Here is a 27,378-nt window from a genome sequence, read left to right on the forward strand (position 1 = left end):
GTCTGTTTTTTTTCATTTAACTTGTTTATGATTGATCCATTTGAATATTCAATCGATAATCAATACTTTATCAATTTCGACAATTCAATTGTGTTCATTTATGTGTGTGTGTTTTATTTTATTCATGCAACTATCGCGCCAAATTGTTTTTTTTTGGTTGACAATTAAGTGTTGGTCGCATCCACCCTTAACATCATTACCATCATCATCATCATCATTCATTAGATGATTCATTCAGGATTTTTTTTTTTGAAAAAAAGATGATGAAATTAATAAAGAAATAAGCTTTGAATTCAAAGTTCGCCAAACCCGAAATAATGATGATATTATGATAACTTTGTCGCATAAATATCATTAAAGATTACGACGTCAATATGCCATTCACTATGTTCAAAAACTAGCCTCTATTCCCTATTCACTTGAAATTTATAAATCGAGTTCAAAAAAATACTTCCAATTAGCGGCGGCTCGTTTTTCTGATTTGCAAAAGAAAAAAAAACCGCAATGAACATAAAATTTATTTCAAAGAAAAAATAATCTTACATTCTTGTGTGCTGGTTTAATATAATCATCTTTTCAAGTTGATTAAGTCAAATCAAAATAAAAAAAAATTAGTTCCCAATGTAATTTGGGTGATTTTTTCGACATCATTATTGTGATATAATTTATTCAATTCAATCTTTATCTTTCATCGAACAAATTTATAATTCTGAAAAATGGTCTGTGAAAACGATGAACCAGTAGGTAATCGATCGATCGATGGCGTACCCGATCTGACGTTGATATCAAATATCGATGAAATTGGTATCAATGAAAATCTTCATGTTCGCTACAATCGTCAACAGATTTATGTAAGTTGAGACATGTGAATTGTTTTTGTTACAGGTTTCTAATTTTTTAAAATCTTAATATTAACAATAGACTTATGCTGGATCAATATTGATTGCTGTAAATCCTTATGAAGAACTGGATATATATGAATCCGAATGGCAACAGTTATATTGTGGGAAACGTTTGGGTGATCTTGAACCACATGTTTTTGCCATTGCTGAATCATCGTACAAGCATTTGTGTTCGGATGATTCCGATCAATCAATTGTGATTAGTGGAGAATCTGGAGCTGGCAAAACAGAATCAACAAAATTTATACTACAATATCTTTGTTCGGTCACATCTAGTCAATCATCGTGGGTTGAACATCAAATTCTTGAAGCAAATACAATACTCGAAGCATTCGGTAATGCGAAAACAGCCAGAAATGATAATAGTTCTCGATTCGGGAAATTTATTCAAGTTTGTTTCGATGAACGAGGCCAAATTGGTGGTTGTGTTGTACGTGATTATCTTCTCGAACGATCTCGAATAGCATTGCAATCAGCCGCCGAACGTAATTACCATGTGTTCTATCAGCTCGTATCGGCAGCACGGCGTGATCAAGAGCTAGCCAAACAATTACAATTAGATGATCCTGTCTTAGAATTTGTATATCTAAATCAATCAGGCTGTACCAGCATCGAAGGTGTTGATGATGCTGCCAATTTCGATTCTTTACGATTGGCCATGTCCGTACTAAGGGTACCCGAAACCATGTCCGATGGTTTATTTGCTGCACTATCAGCTATATTGTGGTTAGGAAATTTGGAATTCGAAGAACAAGCTGAAACGGAACGATGTAGGCTGACCGAAAATGATGAACTAATCATATCGACAGTAGCCACGTTACTCGGTGTCGATGCATATCGATTAACGTTGATCACTCTACGGCGACAAATAAGTGTTCGAGGTACAGTCACGGATATACCGTTAAGTTTACGTGAGGCAAGAGAAAATCGACATGCTATGGCAATGGCCATTTATTCACGTACGTTTGCATGGCTTGTTCGACATATTAATGCCTGTACATTACCGGATCAATGTGCAAAACGATTTATTGGAGTTCTCGACATTTTTGGTTTTGAAAACTTTCAGTTTAATAGTTTTGAACAATTATGTATCAATTACGCAAATGAAAAATTGCAACGATTTTTCAATCACTATGTGTTTGCCTTGGAACAACAAATCGTAAGTAAAATATAATGCTCTTTATACCATTTTTTTAATAACTTTTAAAATTTTTAGTATCACGATGAAGGTATCAGTTTTGAACATATCAATTTTACTGATAATACGCCATGTGTGGAATTGTTAGAAAAGCCACCAAAATGTGTACTAAGATTATTGTCTGAAGAATGTAGAATTCCACGCGGTACTGATTCATCATTTGTACAAAAACTGCATTCAGAATTTCATCAAAATCATCCATACTATGTTCGCGGTGATGATCGTCGTCATTGGAATGCTCAATTTGGCATTAAACATTATGCCGGTGATGTTATGTATCAAGTAGCTGATTTTCTAGCCAAAAACAAAGATGCTCAACAAGATCAATTTTTTGAAATAATGCTCGATTCAAACAATGATTTTATTAAATCGATCGCTACATTACAAGATACGACCGAATCAATTTATGGTACAATAGGTCGTGCTCAAGATGGCAAAGGAACAAAAGGAAGGCCTTTAGTGGCAGATGCCTTTCGGCAACAATTATCCGCATTAGTTGATCTTTTATCTGCTACCTGTCCATGGTATGTCCGCTGTATCAAACCAAATTTGACAAAATCTTCACGGGCATATGATGTTGCACAAGTCCACACTCAACTTCGATATCTGGGAATGTTGGACATTATTCGCATCAGGCGTGAAGGATTTCCAGCACATTACAAATTTGATATATTTATTGCAAGATTTCGATGTCTACTACTAGTCAAATCATTCAATCATCATCATCATAATCATCATTTTCTTCATCTGAAACCAAATTCAGCATCCGTGCGTGAACTATTGAATCGAATCCGTATCGAACCAATACAATGGCAAATCGGTCATTCGAAAGTTTTTCTCAAAGCTGGAGCAGCTGAAGAATTAGAAGAACGGCGAACAGTGTTACGTGAGCGAATGATTATTCGAATACAATCTTCCTGGCGAAGATTGATATACATGCGGCTTTATCGTCGCCAACGTTCAAGTGCAATTATAATTCAACAAGCATTTCGAGCGATGCGTACACGTTTATTATATCAACGACAACGCCGTGCAGCAATCACCATTCAGGCATTTGTACGTGGAATGTTTGCCCGTGAGGTAGCTCGGGCACTACGCCATATGCGAGCGATTGAAGCTGCGGAAAAACTTCAACGAGACCGTTTAGAAAAACAACAGGCTTCTGACGAAAACAATGGAACTGATCAACAACAACAGGAGCAAGATCGAATGGCAGCGGAACAGATCAACGGACATTTCTTGGGAAAACGGTAAGACACACTCACACATGCAGTAAACGAGTTTCAAAACAAGAAACAAGATTAAAATTTCATTTCTCTATTTTTCTATTATGTTTTCAATTCAATTTATTTTTATTTCTATTTTCATTTTCATTTTCATTTTGACCTGAAATACATAGTGGATCGTCAACACCAGATGAACTGGATGAATTAGAGCGTCAACTACGGGCCGACGTTGAACGATTATATTGTCGTGATAATGATAATTATGAAGAAATATTAGTCGAAGAAACGGAACAAGTGAATAATACGTGTGATACTAACAATAATCAAGTGAACACTCATACTGATGATGAATTACATTTGAAATCATTAAAAGAATCGTCAGTGGATGATGATTCGGCTTTAGAATCCATGTCATCATTGCCACCACTACCTCCGCCACCGTCAATGCCATTAATTGGTCAGCAACCGAATCGATCGATTAGTGATCAGTTTGATCAATTGATACAAAAAACTGAATTGGCAGTAGATTCATTGGATAGAATACAAAAAATGAATCCTCCTAAACCGAAACCAAAACCAAATATATCAGCATATCATCAGCAACAGCAACAGACATCGTTGGCGGAAAAATTGAAAGCCATATTAATTGTCGATGAAACACAACAACAACAAAAACAATTTATGGATCAACAAGTGGGAAAGATTCACCATCATCAGCCCTCACCATCCATTTGTTCTATCGATTCGGCCGTATCCGATTCTCCAGCCACATCAACATCGGATACATTGATGATGGTAGCTAATAATGATCAAATTCTCAAAAATAATGGTATGTCTCAATTGAATGATGATCGATCATCTACGGCATCGAGTTCAATTCTTGATAATCGTGGATCGATATCATCTTCCGAACATACCGGAACAAATACTTCTCAACGTGATGATGCTATGAGTGTTATGAGTGATGGTGCTGCCACATCTAATAGCACTTCGGATTTTGAAAATTTATCTCCACTTCCTGGCGCTAGTATATCCCATCAACAACAACAAGCCCTTGTTCCCATAACTATTTCAACTACCGTACCACCACCTCCAATGGTTCCAATGGCCACAGCGGCAGCCATTGCACAAGTACATCATCAGCAAATATACACCCAACATCAGCAACAACAACAACAGAAAAAGTTGATTCAACCCCAAGTATTGAGCCAACAGCAACATGCAATCTACAATGGTCAACATCAAATGACAATGATCCCGGTAACAACGACCCAAATTGTAGCTCAACCAAATCAACAAATACACCAATTAACGCAACAACAGATACAAGCAATTACAAATTCAAAGTTCATAACCAAACAGATTGTTGATCAACAACAGCGATCACAAATGTCTGCTACCACCAATGGTACTATATCGACATTAAATGGGGAACCAACTGCCGAATGGGAAAAGGATTTCGAATTATCAGAATATGCAAGCAAACATTTAAATCGTCATAAACGTGATGATTATTCGGGTGCATTGTCCGGATCTAGTGGACAAATTGTAAGAACATTGAATCGAAACAAACGTAAAGGTCTTGATGTAAATAGTGCCGAACATTTTCTCACACCAATCGAGATGATTACATGGACTTCAAGTTCAACCATACCAACTGCTCATGTACATTTAGCCATTCCGCAAAACATAAACCTGGCCTGTTCAATATTTAAAGAATTGAATAAATATCTAGCAGGTGAGAAAAAACCTGATGCAGAAGTTCGTTTTATTCAATCAATGATTGGTCATGGTATTGAACGTGAAGAATTGCGTGATGAAATATTTATTCAACTAGTACGACAATCACATGATAATCCATCAAAAGAGCAAACAATCAGATGTTGGTCATTGCTTGCTTTGTCAACGGCTGCATTCATGCCTAATAAACAATTATCTCGCTATTTATTGACTTACCTACGTCGGCATCTGCGAGCAAGTAATACATCAATAGCTTGTTATGCACAATTTTGTTTGGACAATTTACATGTTGGCCGACTGTCGGCGCGACGATTCCCACCATCGGTTGCCGAAGTAAAAGCAGTTACCGCTCTTCGTTCCTTGGTCTGCCGCTTTCATCTGTTGGATGGCCGAACTAAAGCTCTTGATCTTCATCCGGCCGATACCGCTGCTGATGCTGTCCTTTCATTGGCGGCCAAACTTGGTCTCCGTAATATCGATGGTTGGGCATTATTTGAAGTGGCGCCCGAAGGTGAACGTGTATTACGTAGCCATGATTATGTTGCCGATGTATTGACTTTATGGGAATTACGGGCCCGTTCTGAAAACAAATCAACTTCATCATCAGTTGCTTCGTCAAATCATCATCAATCAACCATACCAAATTCACCGTCAGTTGATACGATATCAACTAATTGTCGATTTGTATTTAAAAAACGTCTATTTCGTAACACAAATGAAATTCCACGTGATACGGTTGAAGTAAGCTTATTGTATGCACAGGCTGTACATAGTGTTGTACGATTGGATGAATTTCCTGTTAGCGAACGTATTGCTTTGCAATTGGCCGGTCTTCAAGCTCAAGTGTTGATGGGTGATTTTGTTGAAGGTCGAATTCGTAATTACGAAGATGTTGAAAATTATATAAGTGCTCGAGTACGTCGTGCAGCTGGTCATAGTTCAATGGAATGGGCCGTAAAAATTGCTGATGCTCATCGTTTACATGGTTGTGGAAAAAGTTCCTTAGTAGCTAAAGTCTGGTATCTTTCATTGGTTATGCAATATCCGTTGTATGGTGCGGCATTATTTCCCGTTCAATATAAAGGTGTATTGGCTGTATTTGGTAATATGCCATTATTATTGGGTGTTCATTCTGCCGCTATATTGGTCGTTGCAGCTGCGGATAAACGCGTCCTTGCCACTTATCGATATTCAGACATTGAAGCATTGACCATTTACCCAACAGAATCATTACTTACGCTAAAACTGTTCAAAGAAACACCAGATGCTTCAAATAAATGTTTAACATTCGAAACATTACAAAAAGAAGAGATTGCATCATTAGTGGCTGCATATTCACCACAACATGCATCAGGATTCGCTTTCAGTATGACCAATGCCACAGTTGATGTATTGAGCACTCCAGTCGCGAATCAACGACCCCGTCGATTGCTTAAAATGACATTAGAAGATCGTCTACGATTGCATACCGAAGTGATCAATTGTCGAAGAGCGCTAGTCACGGCCAATATCATGCGAAAACCAGCAGCCGAACATCAGACTAAATGGCGTACAACATTAAGGCGACTAGGTCGTAGCGGCAAGACAAATTCAAAAAACAATCAAATTAATTTAGATGATGATGACTATAGTCATGATGAAATATTGCGAAATTATCCTCGACCATTCTGGGCATACATCAAAGAACCACTTGTTTCGAGCTTATTAGTCATTTCTGATCCAGATCTTGAAGCAGCTGCTGTTACAATGTTCGAACAAATCTTATCCTATTCAGGCTTACGAAATGATACAAGTCATTCGGATAATTCGTCTACCACCACAAATGGATCATCCACATCAGGATCATCGAATGAAGATGAATGGTGTATGCGTGCTACACAATCCGAACAAAATCAAATCCGTCAAGCACAAGCAATTTTGGAAAAATGTCTTGGTGGCGATGCTGATATACTACGTAATGAATTTTTTTTACAATTGATTCGTCAGACGACCGATCATCCAATACCAAATTCTCGTGTTAATATTAAACATTGGCAATTGTTGGCACTTGCCTGTTCGCTTACACAACCATCAGATCGTCGAGTATTGGCATATCTACATGCTCATCTACGTCGCTGTGCCTTGGATCAAATCACACGTGAAGGTCAATATGCACAATTTGCATTGCGAAATCTGCAAGGAACATTAGAAACACGTGGACGTCGATTGGCACCTTCACGCCCTGAAATCACTGCTACCATTCAATGTCGCCGTGTATATGCTCGCGTACATTTTCTTGATGGTCATTTTCAGGCAGTGGAATTCGATGCCTGTGCTGTCATTGCTGAAGTTTTAGAACAAATTCAACTGAAAATCGAACTGCGATCTCATGCTCCTGGTTATGCATTGTATCAAGTTCTAGGACAAAATGGTGCTGAACAGGCATTACAACCAGAAGATAAGGTCGGTGACGCCATCGCATTCTGGGAAAGATGGCATGATGAACATTTAGGTCAAAATGATTCTGCCGGTATCGTACGCAATGTTGTCACTCAAGAACCAATTCATTATTTCATTTTCAAGGTATATATTTGGAATCGATTATTTTTACTCATTAAATTTAACTTTTGATTTTTTGCAGAAACATTTACAAATCGATTCCTATGTTGATCTTAATGATCCCGTTGAACGAGAATTATTATACCATCAAACATTGCACAATGTTCGCAATGATCGCTTCCCTTTGACTGATCAAGAAGCTATACTTTTGGTTGCTATTCGAGCTCAATTAGAATTCGGTGATAGCCATTCGAACAACATGATGATCAACAATTCATTGCAAACGATGACTGATACTAACAATGGGAATTTGGATGATATGTCCTATAGTCAATTAATAGGTAAAACATTACCAGAACGATTAGCCTGTCGAATATTGGTTAAAGATGTTCGAACCCAGCATCAAATTCAAAGTGGAATGGATCAACAACAAGCCAAAGCAGCATTCTTTAATCTAATTCAATCATGGCCATTACACCGCGCTACAGTATTTGAAGTGTTACAAACATACACTAGTTCATGGCCAAAGACATTATGGCTTGCCATTGATCAAAGTGGTATGCATTTACTACAACCTAGAACTAGGGTAAGTATTGTCAAATTAAAAATTTTGTCGATAACCCTTAACTAATTTTTTTTTCTAAACAGAATGTTTTCTGCAGTTGTGAATATCGAAATTTGGTCGATTATACAGCAACATCTAATTCATTGATGATTGTAGCGAATGTAGCTACTGCAATAACCAAATCGATTAAATATATGTTTATTACTCACCAGGTTTGTACTTTTAATGTCTTCAACAACTCGATTGATTATAATGAAACTTTTAGGCATTACAAATTTCACAATTATTACGAGATTATACATCGGCAGTATTGAATGCTAATTCGAATCGTATTGCAGCCAATGGCGGTGGTCCATTAAATCGGAATAGATCATTGGCAATGTCATCCCAGGCATCATCAATATCGAATGGTTCGAATACGACTGGCAGTACTGGTCGTAGAAAATCCGTCGAGTTTGATCTTGCGTTACGGAACATGTCGGCAGCGGATAAGAACCATCCTAAAAGTGTTGCATTTAGTGCAGCATTAAATCCCATTCCTCAGCCTCGTCGATCACTGATGGCACAACAACAACAAGCTATCTACGATACTCAACTTCATATTCAACAACAACAACAGCAACAACAATTGTATCAAAATCAACAACAAATCCAATATCAAATGCTACAGCAACAACAACGAAGGTCTAGACAAATTCAAATTCGACATGGAAACGATAGTGATCATGTTTGAATCAAATCGTTCAATGTTCTAGGCAAAAGTGCCAAAAATAAGGAGTCCTTTTTTGTATAAATTCTTAACCTAGTTGATGATTTTTGATTTTGATAAAGAAATTGACAAATAATCAATCAATAAATATATGTAATATTTATCAACGATTGTTTAAATTAATTTTTGTTTTAAAATATTTTATTCATAGAAAAAATTTACATAAATTAATCGAATTAAAATTTGCTTAACATTCGATTATATTTAATATTTCTAAACTTGAAAATTTTTCATAATTATTGTTCAGGCATTTATGATGGCTGGAAAAGTTGTTAAAAGTGATCAGCCAACTGTGCTGATAGCACCTTCAGATTATGAACATATTTTCAAAGGTGATCCCGACACAATCGCTACAGATCAAAAAAAGACTGTAGTTGAAGTCAAAGCAAAAAAAGTATCATCCGATCAACCAACGATTATGATAGCACCATCAGATTATGAACATATTTTCAAAGGATCACAGGATAAAAAAGAAGATAAAACGAATAGACAAATTCGAAAAGTTGCTTCAGAAACACCAACTATATTGATTGCACCATCGGATTTTCAACATATTTATTGTGATCCTACGTTACAAAAAAAGGATGAACAAATAAGAAAGATCAATAAACCGGAACAAAGCCAAAAACGAGATATTCAACAAAAAACTCGATTACCAATTGAACGTTCAAAAGGCAATCAGCGACAGCAACAACAAGAAAAATATACTCATCAACAAGAAATACTTCCACATTCTATCATACAACTAATTGAAAGATTTATAGCAAAACAGAAAAGGGCTTACACTATACAAAAACCAAAATCAAATCGAAATCTTCAATAAATTATTCAATAATGTAAAATATAATTGTTTAATGATGTTTACTCAAGAATGCTTTAAAATAATTGTTTGTAATAGAATCTGCCATTTTCATTTCAAAAATGGTTCAATTGATTTCATTGTTATTTCATATGAATCATTTGAATTTGAAACTAACGATGCTGGTCCTTTCTGGAAAAAATGTTCATCTTCTTTACAATCGTGATATAATACATCAGGACGGACACGTGAAAGCATCGAACATCCAATTATAGTTTGGGCACCTTGTCTGGATGATTTGACAATCATAAAAAATAACGGAGCCAATAAGCTCATCCAAATTAGTCTAGAACTGCTTGTGTATCGATGTAAACGTGTGTAACAGAAACCAGGACTGGCCAAACAGATTTCTACATTTTTGACAACGTTTTTGTGAGTCGACAGTGAACGCATAAAATGTAAGTTTGCCAATTTGGTCGATGCATAAATTTCACGACCACGTTTGTCCATTATAGTTTTCAGTTGTTCATTAGTAATTCTCGATAAAAATTCTTGTTGAATTGTTCCGTGTTTAGTCAGCGTCGATGTAACAGCAATGATTCGTGGTTGTGGTGATTCTTCGATTTTTGACTGTTGCAACTTGGGTAACAAGAGATGAGTAAGCAAAGCTGGAGCCAGATGATTAACTTGCATATTTAATTCAAAATGATCATCTGTTAGACATAAAGGAGCTCCAAATACGGCGGCATTGCTTATCAAAATATCCAATCTTGGCTCATTGCTAATAATATCCTGTGAAAAGCTGTTTACTGAATCCATTGAAGTAAGATCCAAATGTTTGTAGATTAATTGGCCACCGCAAGAAGGGTTTTGTTTCTGAAATTCTTGTATCACCTGTTCGGTTTCTAATCGATTTCGGTTTGCCATTATGATACGAGCACCATGTTTATACAATTCGCGTGCAGTTTCTTTACCAATTCCTGTGTTACAACCAGTTATCACTATGGTCAAATTTCGGACCGATTTCCGTCCATATCGTTTTAGCATCTGTTCGTAATTTCCCCAACAATAATAGACATTATATAGGCGTACTCCTTAATTATGCAAACAAAACGATAAACATTGGGTATTATGAAGGTAAAAATACTTTCCTACCGATAATCACAGTAGTCAAAGACGCGAATCCTGCTGTTAACATAAAAGATAGCATAATATCTATAATCTATGATTTTTAATAGAAAAATTCAAATCAATTCGTATGATCGACAAATAATTTGAGAATCATATTTATGGACGGCAACATACAGACACAGAAAAAAGTTTGGAGTGTAAACTCCATTCGTGAAGTTTAAGCTTCAAACATGTGGTATATTTTGTTGTAAACATGCAGATGTGTTTGAGTGATCTTGTCTGCAAAAATGTTTACAATTTCAAATCATTTTCGATGTTCGAGTTTAATCAATCAATTATGGCGAACAAAAGATTTGTCCATAGTGAAAATCCAACCTGGGACCGCAATTAAAACAATTTCTAGTCAATCTAAAACACAAAGTGAACCGGCCAGACTAAATGAAGATATTCTATACAAAAAAATTGAATTGGAAGCTCGATCAGCCGACCGCGGTGTATTGGACAGCTATGAAAAATTCGTATTAATGGCTGCCAAATTTTTGGATATCCCAGTAGCCCGAACGTATTTATTTTTTCTTTATTCATAAAATTTATCATCTAAATTTTTTTTTCACAGATGGGAACCATTTCGTTCTATTAAACGTCGAACTTTATTGCGAGCTGCTTTTGTTAAGAAAAAATATCGTGTTCAGTACGAATTTCGTACATATTTTCGTAGTATTGAACTTAAACATCTGACCGGATCGACAGCCGATACATTTTTAGAATACATCGAACGTAATCTACCCGAAGGAACGGCATTAAAAGTGACGAAAGAGCGATTGGAATCAATGCCCGAACATTTGACGCCACCTTCCAAAACATAAATCTTTTAGAAATATTCATGTAATTAATTAATTGTTTTAACATTATAAAAATCAATCAATCAAATTAAGCAAATTAAACTTTTGTTTGTTAAAATAAGGTTTTTGTTATTTTATTTTCATAACAATTTATCCATTCGAAAAATCCAAAAATTGATTTCATCTGTTGTACAATATTTTGTACGGCAGTATTTAAATCAATACACTTAAGATGATTTATAGTCCAAAACTTTTTGTTGATAAACTGGATAAGGTTCGATAATTTTTTTAACCGTTGGAACTGGAACTGGTCGATCAATATAAACATCACGAACAACTTCTTTGACAACTGGTACGATTCGTTCAACCGGTACTGCAAAAGGTTGTGGAACTTTGACAACTCGTTCGACTGGATAAGGTTTTTCAACAGTTCGAATAACTTCATATGGTACTTTGACAATTTTTTCAACAGGAACTGGAACCTTTTTTTTCGAAAAATACAAATATGAGATTTTAAAATTAACTAGTATTTTGTTTTATCATACTGGTTGTGGAACTTTGACGATTCTTTCTACAATCTGTTCGACTGGAACTTCTTTGACGACGATTCGTTCAACTGGATACGGTGCTGGAACAAGTTTTTCGATTGGTTGTGGAACTGGTACAATTCGTTCAACTGGGTAAGGTTGTGGAACTGGAACTTTGACGGTGTATGGCTGTAATAAAAATTGAAATAAGATCAGATCATGATCTTGTTAATATGGTTACATACTTGTGGAACACCATATGGAACTTTTCGGATAACATCTCTGTAAACATGGTTTACAACTGGATATGGTTGTGGGTATGGTACATCTTTATAAACTTGTTGAATGTATGGAGTCTATATCAGGAAAAAATGAATAAATTTATTTCAATCAAAAAAATCAAGAAACCTACTGGTTCAGCAACAGTTTTAACAACTGGAACTGGATAAGGTTGCGGAACTGCAACTTTATATGGAACCTAAAAATATTAAGCAAAAAAAAGATGTTTGTTAATCTTTGAAATTGATACATAAAGATTTTCTATGTTACCGGTTGTGCAACAGTCTTAACAACTGGAACTGGATATGGTTGAGCAACTGGAACTTGGACAATTTTTTGGCTATAAGTATTGTACGAATTACCTATGTATGGCATAGCACCATGTACACCAAAACCATATGGAGCGGCCATTCCGTATGGAGCCGGTTTGCATGAAGCAATAACCGACAAACTTACAATCAGCTAAAATCGATTGATAAATAGGAAACAAAAATTTGGTTAATGAATAAATAAATCATCCAAGCAATATTTGGAACCGAAAAAAATTTTATTCAAATACACACATGGACACTCAAACAGATTTAGGATAAAATTAATTTTTTCTTTAACACTTTTTTATATGACTCATTCATTCAAAAGATACTTCATGCTTTGAAAAAATTGTCCATTTTTGGTGACATTGTATAGATGATGAATTTAAGAGGATTTATATCCATGAAGTCGAGCACCGTAAGTATGTTCCATTGGTTGATGATGAACTGGAACTGGAGCGGCATATTTCTTAACAATTGGAACTTCATATGGTTGATCGCGAATAATTTTGTTTACTCTTTCCTGTAAAACTTCAACATGTTTCAACACTTCTACTGGCTTAGCAATAGGAACGGGAACATGTCGAATATGTTCAACAGGTACTGGAACTTCTTTGACAACTTCGACTGGTACTCTAACTTCTTTAACAACTTCGTATGGTTGGTGTACAGGGTATGGTTGATGACGGACAACTTCTTTGATAACTGGAACATGTTTGACAACTTCTTTGATAACTTCGTATGGTTGTGGAACTTTTTTGATTACTTCATATGGTTGTGGAACTTTTTTAATAACTTCATAAGGTTGTGGAACTGGAACTGATACATGAACTGGATATGGTTGTGGGACTGGAACTTTTTGAACAACATCACGATAAACTTCTTTGGTAACTGGAACTGGTACTGGTTGTGGATAAGGTCGTATGGTTTCTTTTACGACTGGATATGGAGCTGGAACTTTTTTAATAACTGGATAAGGTTGAGCAACCGGATATGGAACATGTACTGGATACGGAGCTGGTACACTTTTAACGATTGGTTGATAGTACGGTTGTGGATGAACAACTGGTTGGATAACTTTTTGTTCAGTATGATGATGGACAACATGATCTTTCACACCATAACTGTATGATGGATAATGGGAAAGACCACCATAGATTGAATCAGCAAAGCCATAACCATTCGGTTTAGCATAAGCGGAAACGGACACCAATACAACCAACTTTGTGATGGAATGGGATTGATATATGTGAACAAATAAGAAGAGAAAAAGAAAGGAAATTAGAAATTTTTTTTTTTTTTTGGTTAGAATTCAGATGTCAAGGCACACATTTCATTGCGAACTTCATCAAGACTTATCCAAAAATAATTGGGTTCTATGATCATAGAAAAAATTTGAAATTTTTTCATGCTTATTTGCAATTCAATGATTAAATATTGCGAAGAATATATGAGAAGTTCGAGATTATAATGCGAGAAAAACAAATTGTGTGCCTTTTCTTTCTAACCAAAAAAACAAAATAATAATCTCCTTTCTGATTTGTTTCACAAAAAAATTTATAGATCAAAGAAACCCATTCCAAAATTGGAGTTGTGTGTCCAGTCATTCAAAAAAGATTGATTTTCTTTATCACATCTTAATCACATTAATGGATAAGTCTTAATAAAGTTTCGCCACAATGATTATAATGTTACTCAACTTGATATTATTAATTTAAAAAAAACTAACTACTGTGATACTGATTTACAGATTTATCAAATATCGATAAAATTTTTTGAAAGATGCAAAAAAAGAATTCTTGAATAACTTACCAATGCTTTTATGAACATTTTTTTCAAAAAAAAATTAACCTGATTTTTCAAGATTGAATTGGATTGGCACTGAAAAAATTTATCTGAATAACAAAGAAAAAAAAAAATGAATATGAAAATTATTCCAAACACATCAACACAATGAACACTAAAAATGACACACACCAATAAATAATTGAGAAAAAACTTCAATGTGTTTCTGTGTTAACACAATCAACAACAACAATGGTGATGATAATGAAGATGACAAATTATTATTATTTGAAATATTTGGTCATTTCAATTGCTTCATTTGACAAGCCTTTTTATACATTTCGAATATGTTGAAATTCCAATTCGAATAATAATGGATAAAATGGAATTGTTGTTTTGTATTTGAAATATATCATCATTTCAAAGAGATTTTTCTTATTATCATTATTCGATGAATTAGAAAAAAGCCATTCATTTGGCGAAAAAAAAGAGCCCAATGTTCCAGGATAGTTTCAATATGAAATATATGTAGTATGGGATGAGTTTTCTCTAAAATTCAAATGAAACAAATAAAAAAACAACGCCTACTTTTGAAACAAATGTACGTGTTTGAAATATATTTTTGCGAACATTTTGAGTTCAACTTATGGTATCCGTATCGAAGTAATTGAGTATTCGGATTGATACAAATCAAATTCCAATCACATAAGATTCGTCAATTTTTTCTGTTCTGTTCTGTTTCATTTCCAAAAAGCCTAAAATGACATATATTCTATTCATGGTCAAACTTGCAAAAATAACATTTACAATTTTGTCAATAATAGTAAGATTGTTCAAATCTAACTATACAATATTTTGGATGTCCAAATTTATGTACAATGTGTTTTTTTTGAAAAGAAAATTTCCTTTTGTCACCATAAAAAATGGTAATGATCACCATAAACACATTACGGACCTATGTCCGATGATGGTGAATTTAAACGATTCCTGGAACAATGATGATGATGACGAATAAAATTTCTTTCGAACATGTATTGTTTTGTAACAAAAGATTTCTGATGACCACATTGACTATAACCATGATGATGATGATGAAATTGAACGATAGAGAAAAATGTCTTAGAATAAATGACCAATGATGATGATGATGATGATCAAAAAAAAATGAGAAAAACTTTTCTTTTTGACGAAAATTAGAAAGGATTCCCATGACTAAATTGAAGGCCATCTTTATTATTATTCTAAAAATCATGACAGATTTCTTTGGTTTAAAACATTTTTTCTTTCTTTCAATATTCAAACATACGTGTGTGTGTGAATATTGAATTATGCAATGTATAAATCTAATCTTATCCAAAGATTGTTCTTTTTTAATGAAAATTATTTTGTCCTGTAACTTTTGTACTTTTCTTTGTAAAAAAAAATTATTGTTTCATAATTTGCTAATTGTATATATCATATATATGAAAAATTGACAATTTTAATATTTAGTTATTTAGAGTTTTTTTAAGTTTATTTTTTAATACATTTTTTTCATTTCAGCAAATGGATCCAATTATTTTTTGCAAAGGGGCGAACAAAAAAACCATCACAAAGATAAAATATCAAAATCAATGTCAATCAAAATCGATTCGAAATTAATGATCAACGATTATCTTGATATCAGTAGTTGTTTTTAAAACAAAATTGTTGAAATCTAAAACAAATTTCATTAAATCAATCACGAATTTGTCAGTAAAAAAAGGAAAAAAATCGTTCAATGAAAAAACATAAACAAAAAAAAATTTTGCTAGAATCGATATCAATCGATTTCGAAAAAAAGTGTCCACATTTTATTTATAACTGATGATCGGATTTGATTGATTTGATTACTAATTCGATTGATCAAGGATCATGAAATATTCGATCATCACTGTCATTGAACAATTTTAAATATATTGACATGAACGGGCATTATATATTTGGAAATTTCCATTTTTTTTTGTATGTGTTTATTTTAATTCATCGAAGAAAAAAGATACAAAACGATGACAGTTGTGTAAATCGACCAAACATCGATGTGATGAAGTTTGTTCTACAATATGTCAATCATCGAATGAAGTCAACTCTATCGCTTTCTCTCTATGGAAAATGAAGGAATATCCAATTATGGATGGAAAAAAAATTTTCAAAACAAAAATAGATTTATCAAAATCATTAAATAGCCATTGCATCAAACAAAAAAAAAGGTTGAAACGTTAATTGGCAAATTCAAGCGAAAAACAAAAACAATTACCAACTATGGAATTTTTAATTTCGGAAAAAAAGGAAGGTACATTTATATCAATGCTAAATAGATTTGAATTTTTCTACATTCAACTGAAAAAAGTTGAAAAAAAGTCGCCCATTATTTGATGATTTGATGACAACTTTTGTTTTGTCCAAAATTAAAAATGGGAATTTTCATTTGCATAACCTTGATAACAACAAGTACAAAAACATTGAATCAGCTAATTAAGATTTCAAAAAAAAAATCAAATATATCGGTCGATTTTAAATCGAAGAATTTATAGACAAAAATTTCAGAAGAAAAATTTCATTTCCATCTATTGAAAATCGTGTTTTTTCATTTGAACAAATTTTTGTTTTTCAATTCTCACACCCCGTTGTTGTTCCAGAAAAAAATTGTGTTCCTAGTCAATTGAATTGCCATTCATTCGCAGAACAACGGCTTTATTATTTGACAAATGGTGATAAGAAATTTACAGAAGAAATAAAAAACAAAATTATTGAAGGCGTTCTCATGGCCGACATGATCAACACAACTACAAAAAATAGAATTTAAAAAGAAAATAGCAAAAAAAAAAATCATTAAAAGCGATGAACAAACAGATCGTGTTCAATTTTGCATGTTCTAAAACAACAAAATTATCATTGTTTTCGTTATTATTGACAGTGTCCATTTTGGATCGAATACAAAAATAAAATGGCATTTCTGTTTTTTTTCTGCTTATTGCCAAAAGCATTCATTCATTACTATTGAATTTGTCAGTAGGAAAAAAAATGTTGATGCTGTAATTAGGTGGAAAATAAATTCAAATTGCTCTCAATATAGTTTAGTGATGATGATGATTAATTCAATTTCGTTTTGTTTGATGATGTTTTTTTTTCTTCGTTGTTATTTCTGAAATTGAAAATCATCAAATTAACATTTGGGACAACCCTGATGTATCAATGTCAATAAAATTATGCGGTGGGATCAGAAAAATGTGAAAAAGTTATTTTTTTTCAAACCTCATTCATTGAATAATAGCTTGTATATTTAGTAGATTTTATGTTGGAATCTAAATAAACATTTTTTAATCATTAACTACACTAATTGAATACCTTTACTTTGTTGTCAATTATAATGATTGTCAACCGAAGTAGCCGAAACATTAAAGTCAATTCACTGTTATAATAAATAATAACAGTTTGGACAATGTTGAAGTAATTATAAGATTTGTCAATCGATCAATCAATCAATCATGCTGTATCTTATCAAATTGGAATTTTCAAAAAAAAAAAAAAAAAAATTGAAGTGAATTAAATTGATCGATAATAATCCATGGCCAAATTAATCCGATCTGAATCTGATATAGCAACAGGTGCCAAAGCAATGAACAATAATAATAAAAATTTTTCATCTGATGGAACGTATTTTAGATGCCAAATATATGATAACAAGAAAATTGAACAACAATTCAATTCAACAATTTCAGCCATATGGTTATGACAATAATGTCTCGTCATTATGAATGTTTGATCTAGTTTTTCTTTTCAGCATGTTTTTCCAATTTGCAATTGAAAAGATGAATGATGATCATTTTTATTCGATAAACAAAACAAAAATCGTGTTTTGTCTTCGAATTCCACTTGAATTCAAGGTCCGTTTAAAGTGAAAAAAAAACAAAAATTTTATTTCATTTTTTTTCAAGGAATAAATTGGAAAAATTCTCACAACAAAATCTAATTAATTAAATATATAGTCATCATCGATTAATATTGGAACGAAATAAATTGATTAATTATGATAATTTTTCTGTATGGCTGATCTTCACCATTTTTTTAACATTGATCCATTAATGATGTGAAAAAGAAAAAAACAAAAATAAATTTATTGTCATGATCACACACCCGATTGAATGTGTGAATGATTTGTTATTACTTTTTTTTACTTTTGTTTATTATCTCAATAAAGAATGAAAGTATCAATCAAATTCAAAAATCAAACCCGTTTCCAAAAACATCTGTCAATCTTTGAAATATGTTTTTTGTCCACCCACATAAGGTTATCATGCCCTTGATGCCAACAAATTATATTTGTTCAAATGATAAATTTTTCGTAACATTAATCTTTTTATTATTATAAATCTTATAAGTAGGTAAAAAAAGAAATCTGATCAAAAAAAAAAGAAAGAAATGATATCAAATCAACAATCGTTCATAAATGAAAAAAATCGGTTTCCTGATTGTTCTTAGCTTGTCATTTATATGAAATCAAAAGATATAAAGATATAAAAGATAGTGAGAATTAGGGTTGTATACAAAATCAATTAATCAATAAGTTTCGTTTGGGTTTGATGTCTGAGTAACATATATATAATTATCAAATTGAAAAAATTAAATAATAAAAACTCTTCAACTTTGGCATTGTGTGATTGTATTATATAAAAAATAGTATTGGTAAAAGTAAAAAATTTTGTGAATTATGTTGTTGATATTCTGTTTATAAAAGAAAAAAAACAAAAACATTCGAAATGAAAATAAATGATTTGACAATTTGTGTATCAAATGTGAGTTACGATAAATGATAATTTTTTTTTGTTTTGAACACATTGTTTTTTGTTTTCGAATGGATGGCACTTTAAATATTATTCACTAAAGTTGAGTTGGCGCTCATGATTGTTGATTATCATTATCATGATTATGATTATCAATATTATTATGATTATTATTAATGAAAAAGGTCGATAAGTCACGGGTGGAAAATGGTTGAGCAATAAATGATCTATATTGATCTAATGAGTTAATCACATTAAAAATTATCTGAGATATGTTTGAATTAAGTTGATTGAGTAAACTTTTCCCATTATTATTGGGTGTGTTGCCTGCAATGCCAATATTTTTGTCAATGATACCAACATCGCCTCCATCACCATCGATCAAATTGGACGGCATTTTCTGGCTACTGGACAAAAGATAAGATCTAATGGGCAACAGTTTTTCACATGCCATCTGACAATCATGATCAAGTTCATTATTATCATTATCATTTTGTTGCTGTTGTCGTCGATGGTGATTAATGATTCGATCGCAAAGTGATCGTACACATGGATCATCAGATGGTGGTGGTGCCATAAGCATTGAACGTGTCGAAATGGATAACAGACGCGATGCACAATAAGCAAGTTTAGCACTTCCAGGAAATCGTCGTAAATGTTTCCAGAATTTACTGGGAGATTTTGGACATTTAAGTAGCTGCATTCCATATAGTTTATCACCGTTACGGAATTCTTCTAAACTATCAACAAGTTTTTCACGATCCTCTTCCTCATTGTTCACACAACCAAGCGCTTGAGCATAGGTAAACAATGCATCATAAACTTGTGCGGTCAATTCTTCATTCTCTTCAATACGACGATCTTCACGGAATCGTGGATCCAGATAATAGGCAAGAAAATAATAACGAGAGAAATTTTGTTCATTTAAATAGCCATGTAAAATACTGTCGATCGTTTGACGTTCGGTTTTATCACAAACATTTTGTATTCCATTGAAAAAGTTATTGTTATTTATGGCCAGCTTGACATCATAATAAATTTTAATGATGTCTGAGATCACGGTGGACTCATTTTCAATCAAATGCATGGCTGTTGTTAAAAAAAACAATTTGAAACGAAGAAAAAGAAAAAATTATGTTGAAAGAAAATTTAAAAATAAGAACATTAACATCATTGACAGACTAATACATACCATTGATGAAAGGTGTCAAAAAATTAAATAGAATTGAGATCTGATTAAAAAATTGGTCCATTTGACTAATTTCAAGCTGGATTTGTTGTAAAATATTTTTCAAACGTTGATTCATTGAATTATTGTTATTATTCGAATCATTATCATCATCATGTATTTGTTCGAATAATTTCATTATGCTTGAACGTGCAACAAGTAACCAGCAAAGCATCATATTTAGTGAGATCCAATAGGTATTTTTATTTGATTGATGATTCGATTTGATTGAACAATGATTATCATTCGATCTTATGAATTGTCGAAAGATTCCCAGTTTATCCGATTCAAATACTTGTTTCCAATGGTTTTGATTTTCTGCATGAAAATCAAATTGATTATCATCAATAGTTTCGGTTGTTGTCAATAAATCTTGAAATAAAATCATCGATTTGGTGATAACACGATGTATGGACGGAATACGACATATATCACAAAGTAATTGATGAAATAGACGATATGAATTTGTTAACGGTACAATATGAGAATGGCATGCGGTCAGATATGAATGAATCATCTTAGCGCAACGATCCGCTTTGTATGGCAGTATGACGGCATTTATACGATCCGGACCTAGTTTATTGAACAACGAATCGATTTGATTGTTAAGATGTTTGACATCGATATCACCATCGTTGGGCAATAATGATGGCGATCGGCTTGTATAAACGATTGATTTGTAAAATAAATTCAAACATGTATTTGATGATGCAATCATCAGATTGACGTTTAATTGTTGCTGTTTTTTCGTAATTTGGCCATTTTTATAATCAACACTGTTATATTGTTGAATCAACGGTTTGCCATATGATTGTGTCATCAATGCTGCATCATCGGTAACACCATCATTTTCGCTGCTATATGAATGTTCATCATTGTTTTCGAACGAAACAATTATTGAATCACATTCGGAAAATATTTTAGCAGTTTCATAATCAAATTTTCTTATCAAATTCAATATATTGTTCGAAACTAATGTATCCATCGATGGTAAGTGATAATTTTTATTTGTTGTAGAAAATTTCAACAATTGTGAAATGAATTTTTCGAAATATGAATTCTTTATAAAATCCAATTCGATTCCATGGCTAATTAATGCTGACATTAGGAGATCATTCAAATCATCATGTAAAATGTCAATATCTTGCGATTCCAATTCGTTGTGTTCCATTGAATTATTCACATTATTCACATTATTATTATTATTACGAAGATCAATGCCATTAGTTCCACCATTACGCACGAATAAAGCCGATTTACCAATGAAATTGGATGAATTATTATTATTATTATTATTTAGTGATGGTGATGATAAAGAATTGTCACGTTTTCTTTTACGTACATGACCATTGCCATTCATTGTCACAATTAAACTTTCTTCATGTCCATTGCCCAATTGATTGAAATAAATCGGGTCATCTTGAATATGATGATTAGATATCATTGACATATCATCCAAATTAATGACAACAGTATTATTACTGTTGGACAAATTTAAACCATTTTGATTATGATTATTGTTGTTGGACAATTTTTTTGTTGGTTCATGAACTATGAGACTATTTTCTTTACCATTATTCGAATGATGATAATCAATAACGGTTGAATGAGGATGTTTACGTTTCAATTTACCCGATAATATGGGATAACGATTACTATTATTGTTATTATTATTATTATGGTGATCAACAATGGTTGTATTATCCAATATTACATTAGTTGGAGAAGTTGTAGCGGAAACTGCTGCTGATGCTGCTGTTGGTGATATTGAATTCATCGACTGGATTGAATTATAAAAAATGGAAAAAAATAATAATAAAAAGAAATCATCATTAGTAATTAAGAAATTTTTTAAAAATAAAAAAAAGCGATTAAATTGAATCGAATGACAAATTGCCTTTTGTGTAATATAAATTATTCAACAAAAAAATAACACGTGATCAAAGATTTTTTTCGGAGATAAGAATGTAAATAAATTTGAAATTTCAATTGATAACTTATTTGATATGAACATTAATTCCATTGTGATTGATATCATCGGTTCCTCATCATCATCATCAATTGAATATTGACAACAGGTGATGTAATAATAATTTCGAACATTGGCAATTAATTTGTCATTCAATATTTTTTTTTACTCAAAAAAATAATCCAAGGATATTTAGGTAATAAAAAGGATTTTCTCTTGTTCTTTTGTTAAAAAAAAAATTCAATGAAAAGAAAAAACCAGTTCAACATTTGCGAAAAGTTAAATATGAAAGGAACAAATAAGAATTGTCGACCTAAACATCTAATTTATGACTGAATGAATGTTATTTAATCACACAACGTACACCCATCATTTATATTTTTTTTTCGGTTTACTTTATTCGTATTTTTAATATAGTTTCGAAAATGTCAGCATTGAATAGCCAAATGTGTGGAGCCCATTCATCCACGCCAAACTCTAAGCTAATCATTATGATTTGATAATTCTGGGAAACAATCTGGTCGTTTTTATTTATATGTTTCTATTATTGGTTTTTTCCTATTTGTTTGAAATTTAGATCACCAATATATAAAAAAAACGGTTCATACGATCCATCATTCTTCTTACAATTGCCATTATCCCATTAATTCTTTGAATGTAATCAATGTAAGCAAACGAATGAATGAATGAATAAACATTTTGGGTCCCGAATTTCTCATTGTTTGTGAAAGAAAAAAAAATCACATTATAATAGGAAAGCCATTCGTTTGGGGTAAATTTTCGAAAAACACAATCAAGCAAACATTTTGATCCGATTTCAGTTTCCGAAACTTGCAACGCACATATACACACGATATACCATGAACGTCGCCGCGCATCTTTTTTCTCTCACTCTCTTACTCTCACAAAATAATCATTTTCCATTAGCCACGAACCAACCAACCAACCGACCGAATTGAACCAAACCATCCATCCATCCATTTGAGACAAGTACAGGCATGAATTTTTCTTCTTTTTTTTTGCCAGATGGTTGACTGGGCTCGTTCATTCATCGATTGTTGTGTAGCAAAAGCTATAATGCCATTCATTCAACAAATTCGACACAGACATAAAAACGGCCAAATGGTATTATAGAATGGCACAAGGGCACAATGTGACCGCCACCGTTGTTTTTTTTGGCCCCAAATGATGGCTACATTTCTTTTATTTCCTACCGATGTTTCGACCTCATCATCAACATCATCAGTATGATCGGTCTCTCTCCACCCTCTTGTTTTGTATGATGATTATGATGACCCAGAGTCATCTCAGACGACCATCAAAATCATCGAAGCAGTTAGTTCAAAGTAAAAGATGACCTTTTTTTTGAGAAACAAAAAAAAAGCTAACAGAGTTTATTTTCAGGGACCATTGATTGATCATAACACACACACACACTTGTGTTTGGGAAGTAATCGACAAAAGTTGATTTGGATCGCGACCTAGGGCTAATAGACTATTGATGAGTACAATTTATTATTTGTAGAAATAAAGATAAGTTTCTAGAGTTTGGGAGTGAAAATTGCCTTAACTGAATAACGATAACAACGAAAAAAAAATGAAAAACTAACCGAGGTCGACTAACATTCTAATCTTTCACACCACACACACATGCAATTCAAACGAATATTATATTTGCCTGCAAACCATTCCAGACGTCGGTCGATCGATAGATGAGAAAGAGAGAAAAAAAAATAACTATTTGGAAAGGAGAAAAAGATATAAATTGATATGAGAACATACCAGGGACATACTAACAAAAAACTAACACCGAACCTAACAATCGGGCAGATGGAGCAATCAAGTGGCGTTGCTTCTGAATATAAATTTTGTATGTGTTCGTAGTATGTACGTTGTACATTTTATGTGCCCTTGCAGATGCATGAAAGACCTTGTGTTTATTATTTAGCTAAGCTAGCTTTTTTTAAAAAAAGCAGGACAAAAAAACCGAATGGGTACGCCTTGTGAATTTTTTTTTTCGATGACGAGAAATAAGATATTTTGTTCAGGCGAAGAATATTGTTGTCGCTGTTACTGTATGTTTAATGCCTTGAAGGCAAGTTGACCTTTTTCCCCCTCTTTTTCAACACACAAATATCAATTCCAACTAAGATATAGGAACCCAAATATTTATAAATCAATACTTTGATTGAACAAGAAAAAACTTTTTTTTTGGTATTCTTCATTCAATTCAATGAATGTCTTTTTTTTCCCGTTGACCATCATCAAAGTTTTGTTTTTACATTTTTTACCAAATCGTTTTTTGTTTTTGATTTGTTTTTAATGCTAATTTCAACTGTTCAATTCATTATATTCCAAACCTAATGTGTTGATGTAACCACAAAACAAAACATAAAAACTACAATAATAATAACAACAACAACAAAAAATTATGGCCTTCGAAAATACATCCGAATGTCTATGTTTATGCAAAGATTTATTATATAAACTAAAAACAAGTAACAACAACAACAACAAAAAATCACATAGAGTCTCTATAAAGAACGACTGACATTGAACGAAAATGAAAAAAAAAGAAAGAAAAACCAGACACACAGCTCCCATCATCATCATCATTATCATCAATTTTTAAATACTAGGCTAGTAGAGTAATTTTATATATCGTATGAATTTAGTGCAAAAAACATACATAACATTCATTCAGATATGATCTGGAAAGATGATATTATCTTTGGTGTGATTTTGAATTACAATTTAACAAGAAATTTGGTGCAAAACATTAAATTAATAACCTACCATTAATTGATAAATTAAATGATTATAATTAATCGAACCACCACTTTCACAATTTGGATGATCATTTTGACTAATAAGTTGATTATTATTATTATTACGGCCATTCATGTTGATCGGATTAGTTGCCATTATTGTTGGTGTTGTTTTCAATGTTGATGTTATTGTTGTTGTCTTTGGCGATGATGGTGATTGATCGGTCATATTTTTTATCGAACGATTAATCAATGGTGAATAATTCATAAGTATACTTGTTTTGTTCATTAGATCAGTAGCCGAATAATTTGTAGATTCAATTATCGATGATGATGATTTTGAATGATTTTTATGATTATAATGATCATTATTAATACCGTTATTAGGATTTTTGGCAATTTGTTTTTGATCATGATTATGATGTCCATTTGTTTGTTGTTGCTGTTGTTGTTTTTGATTCAAATGTTTCAAATCATTGGCTGTTGGTTTAGGTACAATTCTTGATGATGCTGATCGATGAATATGCGGTGGTAAATGTGATTTTGATTCAACTTTTTCCAAGTTTGAATTCGAATTGTTTGTCTGTTGTTGTTGATTACGAGGAAATTTTACTTCTTTCGAACGTATTTCACGCATAAATGCAGATACTCGTGATGCTTCGATTTCTTTACGTTCGAAAAATTTACGCACAACTTCGGGTGTTTTTTGACATTTGATCAAATGACGGCGACATTTTGGAGCATTTTTTAGCTGCTTATTTACTAGACAATAATTACATCTCATCAATGACATTTTCCTTGGCCACCAAGCCATGTCCAATGTGTCCATAATTCACTACCACGATTTAGATATGAATTAAAACGATTCGAATCTTGACTATTGTTGTTGCCATTTCTTAATGAATCTTGTGATTCTGAATCCGAATTCGAACTACCATTTCGATCATTATTCTGTGTTGTTGATGTATGATGACCATTCGATAATGTCAACAATGGTAATGGCTCTTCTTGAATTTCCATTTTTTTTAATTTCGTGTTGATAAGTATCTGTTTTTATATCTGAATTCGAAGAACGGTATTCATAGATAATCACTGATAAGATGACATTCGTAAAAAAATAATAATAAATAAAGAACAAATCTAAAAAGTTGCTGGTAACTGTCGAATCGAAATTCGAAAATGATTCGAAAAAAATTTTCTTTTTCTTTTTCTTTTGGATGTGGCCTCGCGCGGCTACAATAATAAAATACTCCGTGTCGGCGATGATGATGATGATGATAATGGTCGTGGTTCGCGATTTGTCGCGTTGCGCAGCGGTTCTTGGCTTGGACCAATCAACCAACACCAATAATTCGTGCCTGTCTGCAGCTTTCTTCTGCTGTTGTTCGTTTTGGTTCGCGTTGTGTTCAAATCAAGCAGCAGGAGACTTGAGGGAGTCTTTCTATCGTTGTTCAATGTGAGATAAGTTGAGATGAAACGAAAAAAAAAAAAATTGAACTATGGCAATATACCCTGATCGTGGTGGTAGTTTGTTCTAATGTTAGAACAGCATGCTTGTCTTCACCACCACCACCACTATCAAAAGGCCACAAAGAATGAGACCGTGTTTAGTATACTCCGAAAATGGCCCTTTTTTTCGCTTGATAGATATTGCTCCTTTGGTCCTTATTAATAATTGGTGTCCTTGTAGTGTCATAACTCATGCGCACATTTGGTTTTTAATTCCGAATTTTTTTTAGCAAAAAAAAACTTGTTGAGAATTTCGCGAAATTAAAATTTTTAAACATTATTTCTTTTTTCAATCATTTTATTGTTTTGGGCGTCTTTCATTTCGAATACATATTAACAGCAATGATGATCATCATGATCATTTAACCTTGACTTAGTAGACAATTTTTTTCATTCAAAAAAGAATAGTACAAATGATTATTTTCAGAAGCAAAAACAAGAGATGCAACATACATAACCCCATTTACTGTTTTTTTAATGGCATGCAATG

General features: G+C 32.7%; 6 protein-coding genes across 7 annotated transcripts; 3 read left to right on the plus strand and 3 right to left on the minus strand.

Moving 5' to 3' along the window:
- The first annotated feature begins 550 nt into the window (after positions 1-550).
- Myo81F (unconventional myosin 81F) lies at positions 551-9,045 on the plus strand. The gene is made up of 7 exons (XM_027343376.2): positions 551-851; positions 922-2,061; positions 2,119-3,350; positions 3,500-7,628; positions 7,687-8,190; positions 8,253-8,381; positions 8,435-9,045. The coding sequence occupies exons 1-7, from the start codon at positions 717-719 to the stop codon at positions 8,900-8,902; spliced, it is 7,737 nt and encodes a 2,578-aa protein (XP_027199177.2). The 5' UTR covers positions 551-716; the 3' UTR covers positions 8,903-9,045.
- Positions 9,046-9,066: 21 nt separating this feature from the next.
- Positions 9,067-9,787, plus strand: LOC113793361 (uncharacterized). The gene has a single exon (XM_027343379.2). It carries the CDS (start codon positions 9,192-9,194, stop codon positions 9,759-9,761), a length of 570 nt encoding a protein of 189 aa, XP_027199180.1. The 5' UTR covers positions 9,067-9,191; the 3' UTR covers positions 9,762-9,787.
- LOC113793360 (retinol dehydrogenase 14-like) lies at positions 9,763-11,047 on the minus strand. Of its 2 annotated transcripts, none has more exons than XM_027343378.2 (2): positions 10,893-11,047; positions 9,763-10,831 (listed from the first exon to the last, which is right to left on the minus strand). In XM_027343378.2, the coding sequence occupies exons 1-2, from the start codon at positions 10,945-10,947 to the stop codon at positions 9,849-9,851; spliced, it is 1,038 nt and encodes a 345-aa protein (XP_027199179.2). In that variant the 5' UTR covers positions 10,948-11,047; the 3' UTR covers positions 9,763-9,848. The 2 variants fall into 2 exon arrangements, with proteins under 2 accessions (XP_027199179.2, XP_075676609.1); XM_075820494.1 differs by having other exon boundaries at positions 10,885-11,023.
- Positions 11,048-11,075: 28 nt separating this feature from the next.
- Positions 11,076-11,831, plus strand: mRpS10 (mitochondrial ribosomal protein S10). The gene is made up of 2 exons (XM_027343381.2): positions 11,076-11,430; positions 11,485-11,831. The coding sequence occupies exons 1-2, from the start codon at positions 11,156-11,158 to the stop codon at positions 11,732-11,734; spliced, it is 525 nt and encodes a 174-aa protein (XP_027199182.1). The 5' UTR covers positions 11,076-11,155; the 3' UTR covers positions 11,735-11,831.
- Positions 11,814-14,930, minus strand: LOC113793359 (uncharacterized). The gene is made up of 8 exons (XM_027343377.2): positions 14,805-14,930; positions 14,640-14,722; positions 13,276-14,049; positions 12,787-12,978; positions 12,650-12,715; positions 12,483-12,593; positions 12,256-12,426; positions 11,814-12,192 (listed from the first exon to the last, which is right to left on the minus strand). The coding sequence occupies exons 2-8, from the start codon at positions 14,655-14,657 to the stop codon at positions 11,938-11,940; spliced, it is 1,587 nt and encodes a 528-aa protein (XP_027199178.2). The 5' UTR covers positions 14,658-14,722; positions 14,805-14,930; the 3' UTR covers positions 11,814-11,937.
- Positions 14,931-18,967: 4,037 nt separating this feature from the next.
- On the minus strand, positions 18,968-26,889 carry LOC113793184 (uncharacterized). The gene is given in 4 exon segments (XM_027343170.2): positions 18,968-20,503; positions 20,607-22,422; positions 25,408-26,174; positions 26,177-26,889. Coding segments are annotated over 4 exon segments (3,780 nt in total). The 5' UTR covers positions 26,400-26,889; the 3' UTR covers positions 18,968-19,529.
- Positions 26,890-27,378: the final 489 nt, after the last annotated feature.

Source organism: Dermatophagoides pteronyssinus, unplaced genomic scaffold (assembly GCF_027571235.1).
Source record: "Dermatophagoides pteronyssinus isolate colony J.1.1.1.1 unplaced genomic scaffold, Derpt_VIB-CSIC_2022.12 sq0001, whole genome shotgun sequence".
NCBI lineage: Eukaryota > Metazoa > Arthropoda > Arachnida > Sarcoptiformes > Pyroglyphidae > Dermatophagoides > Dermatophagoides pteronyssinus.

Coding starts and splice junctions, on each gene's coding strand:
- Myo81F (XM_027343376.2), top strand. CDS start 717: ATGGTCTGTGAAAACGATGAACCAGTAGGTAATCGATCGATCGATGGC. Junction 852..921: donor ACAATCGTCAACAGATTTAT/GTAAGTTGAGAC, acceptor TATTAACAATAG/ACTTATGCTGGATCAATATT. Junction 7,629..7,686: donor TTCATTATTTCATTTTCAAG/GTATATATTTGG, acceptor GATTTTTTGCAG/AAACATTTACAAATCGATTC.
- LOC113793361 (XM_027343379.2), top strand. CDS start 9,192: ATGATGGCTGGAAAAGTTGTTAAAAGTGATCAGCCAACTGTGCTGATA.
- LOC113793360 (XM_027343378.2), bottom strand. CDS start 10,947: ATGCTATCTTTTATGTTAACAGCAGGATTCGCGTCTTTGACTACTGTG. Junction 10,832..10,892: donor TTTGACTACTGTGATTATCG/GTAGGAAAGTAT, acceptor TGCATAATTAAG/GAGTACGCCTATATAATGTC.
- mRpS10 (XM_027343381.2), top strand. CDS start 11,156: ATGTTTACAATTTCAAATCATTTTCGATGTTCGAGTTTAATCAATCAA. Junction 11,431..11,484: donor GATATCCCAGTAGCCCGAAC/GTATTTATTTTT, acceptor TTTTTTTCACAG/ATGGGAACCATTTCGTTCTA.
- LOC113793359 (XM_027343377.2), bottom strand. Junction 12,979..13,275: donor AATATGCCGCTCCAGTTCCA/GTTCATCATCAA, acceptor AATCGATTTTAG/CTGATTGTAAGTTTGTCGGT. Junction 12,193..12,255: donor TCGTCAAAGTTCCACAACCA/GTATGATAAAAC, acceptor TCGAAAAAAAAG/GTTCCAGTTCCTGTTGAAAA.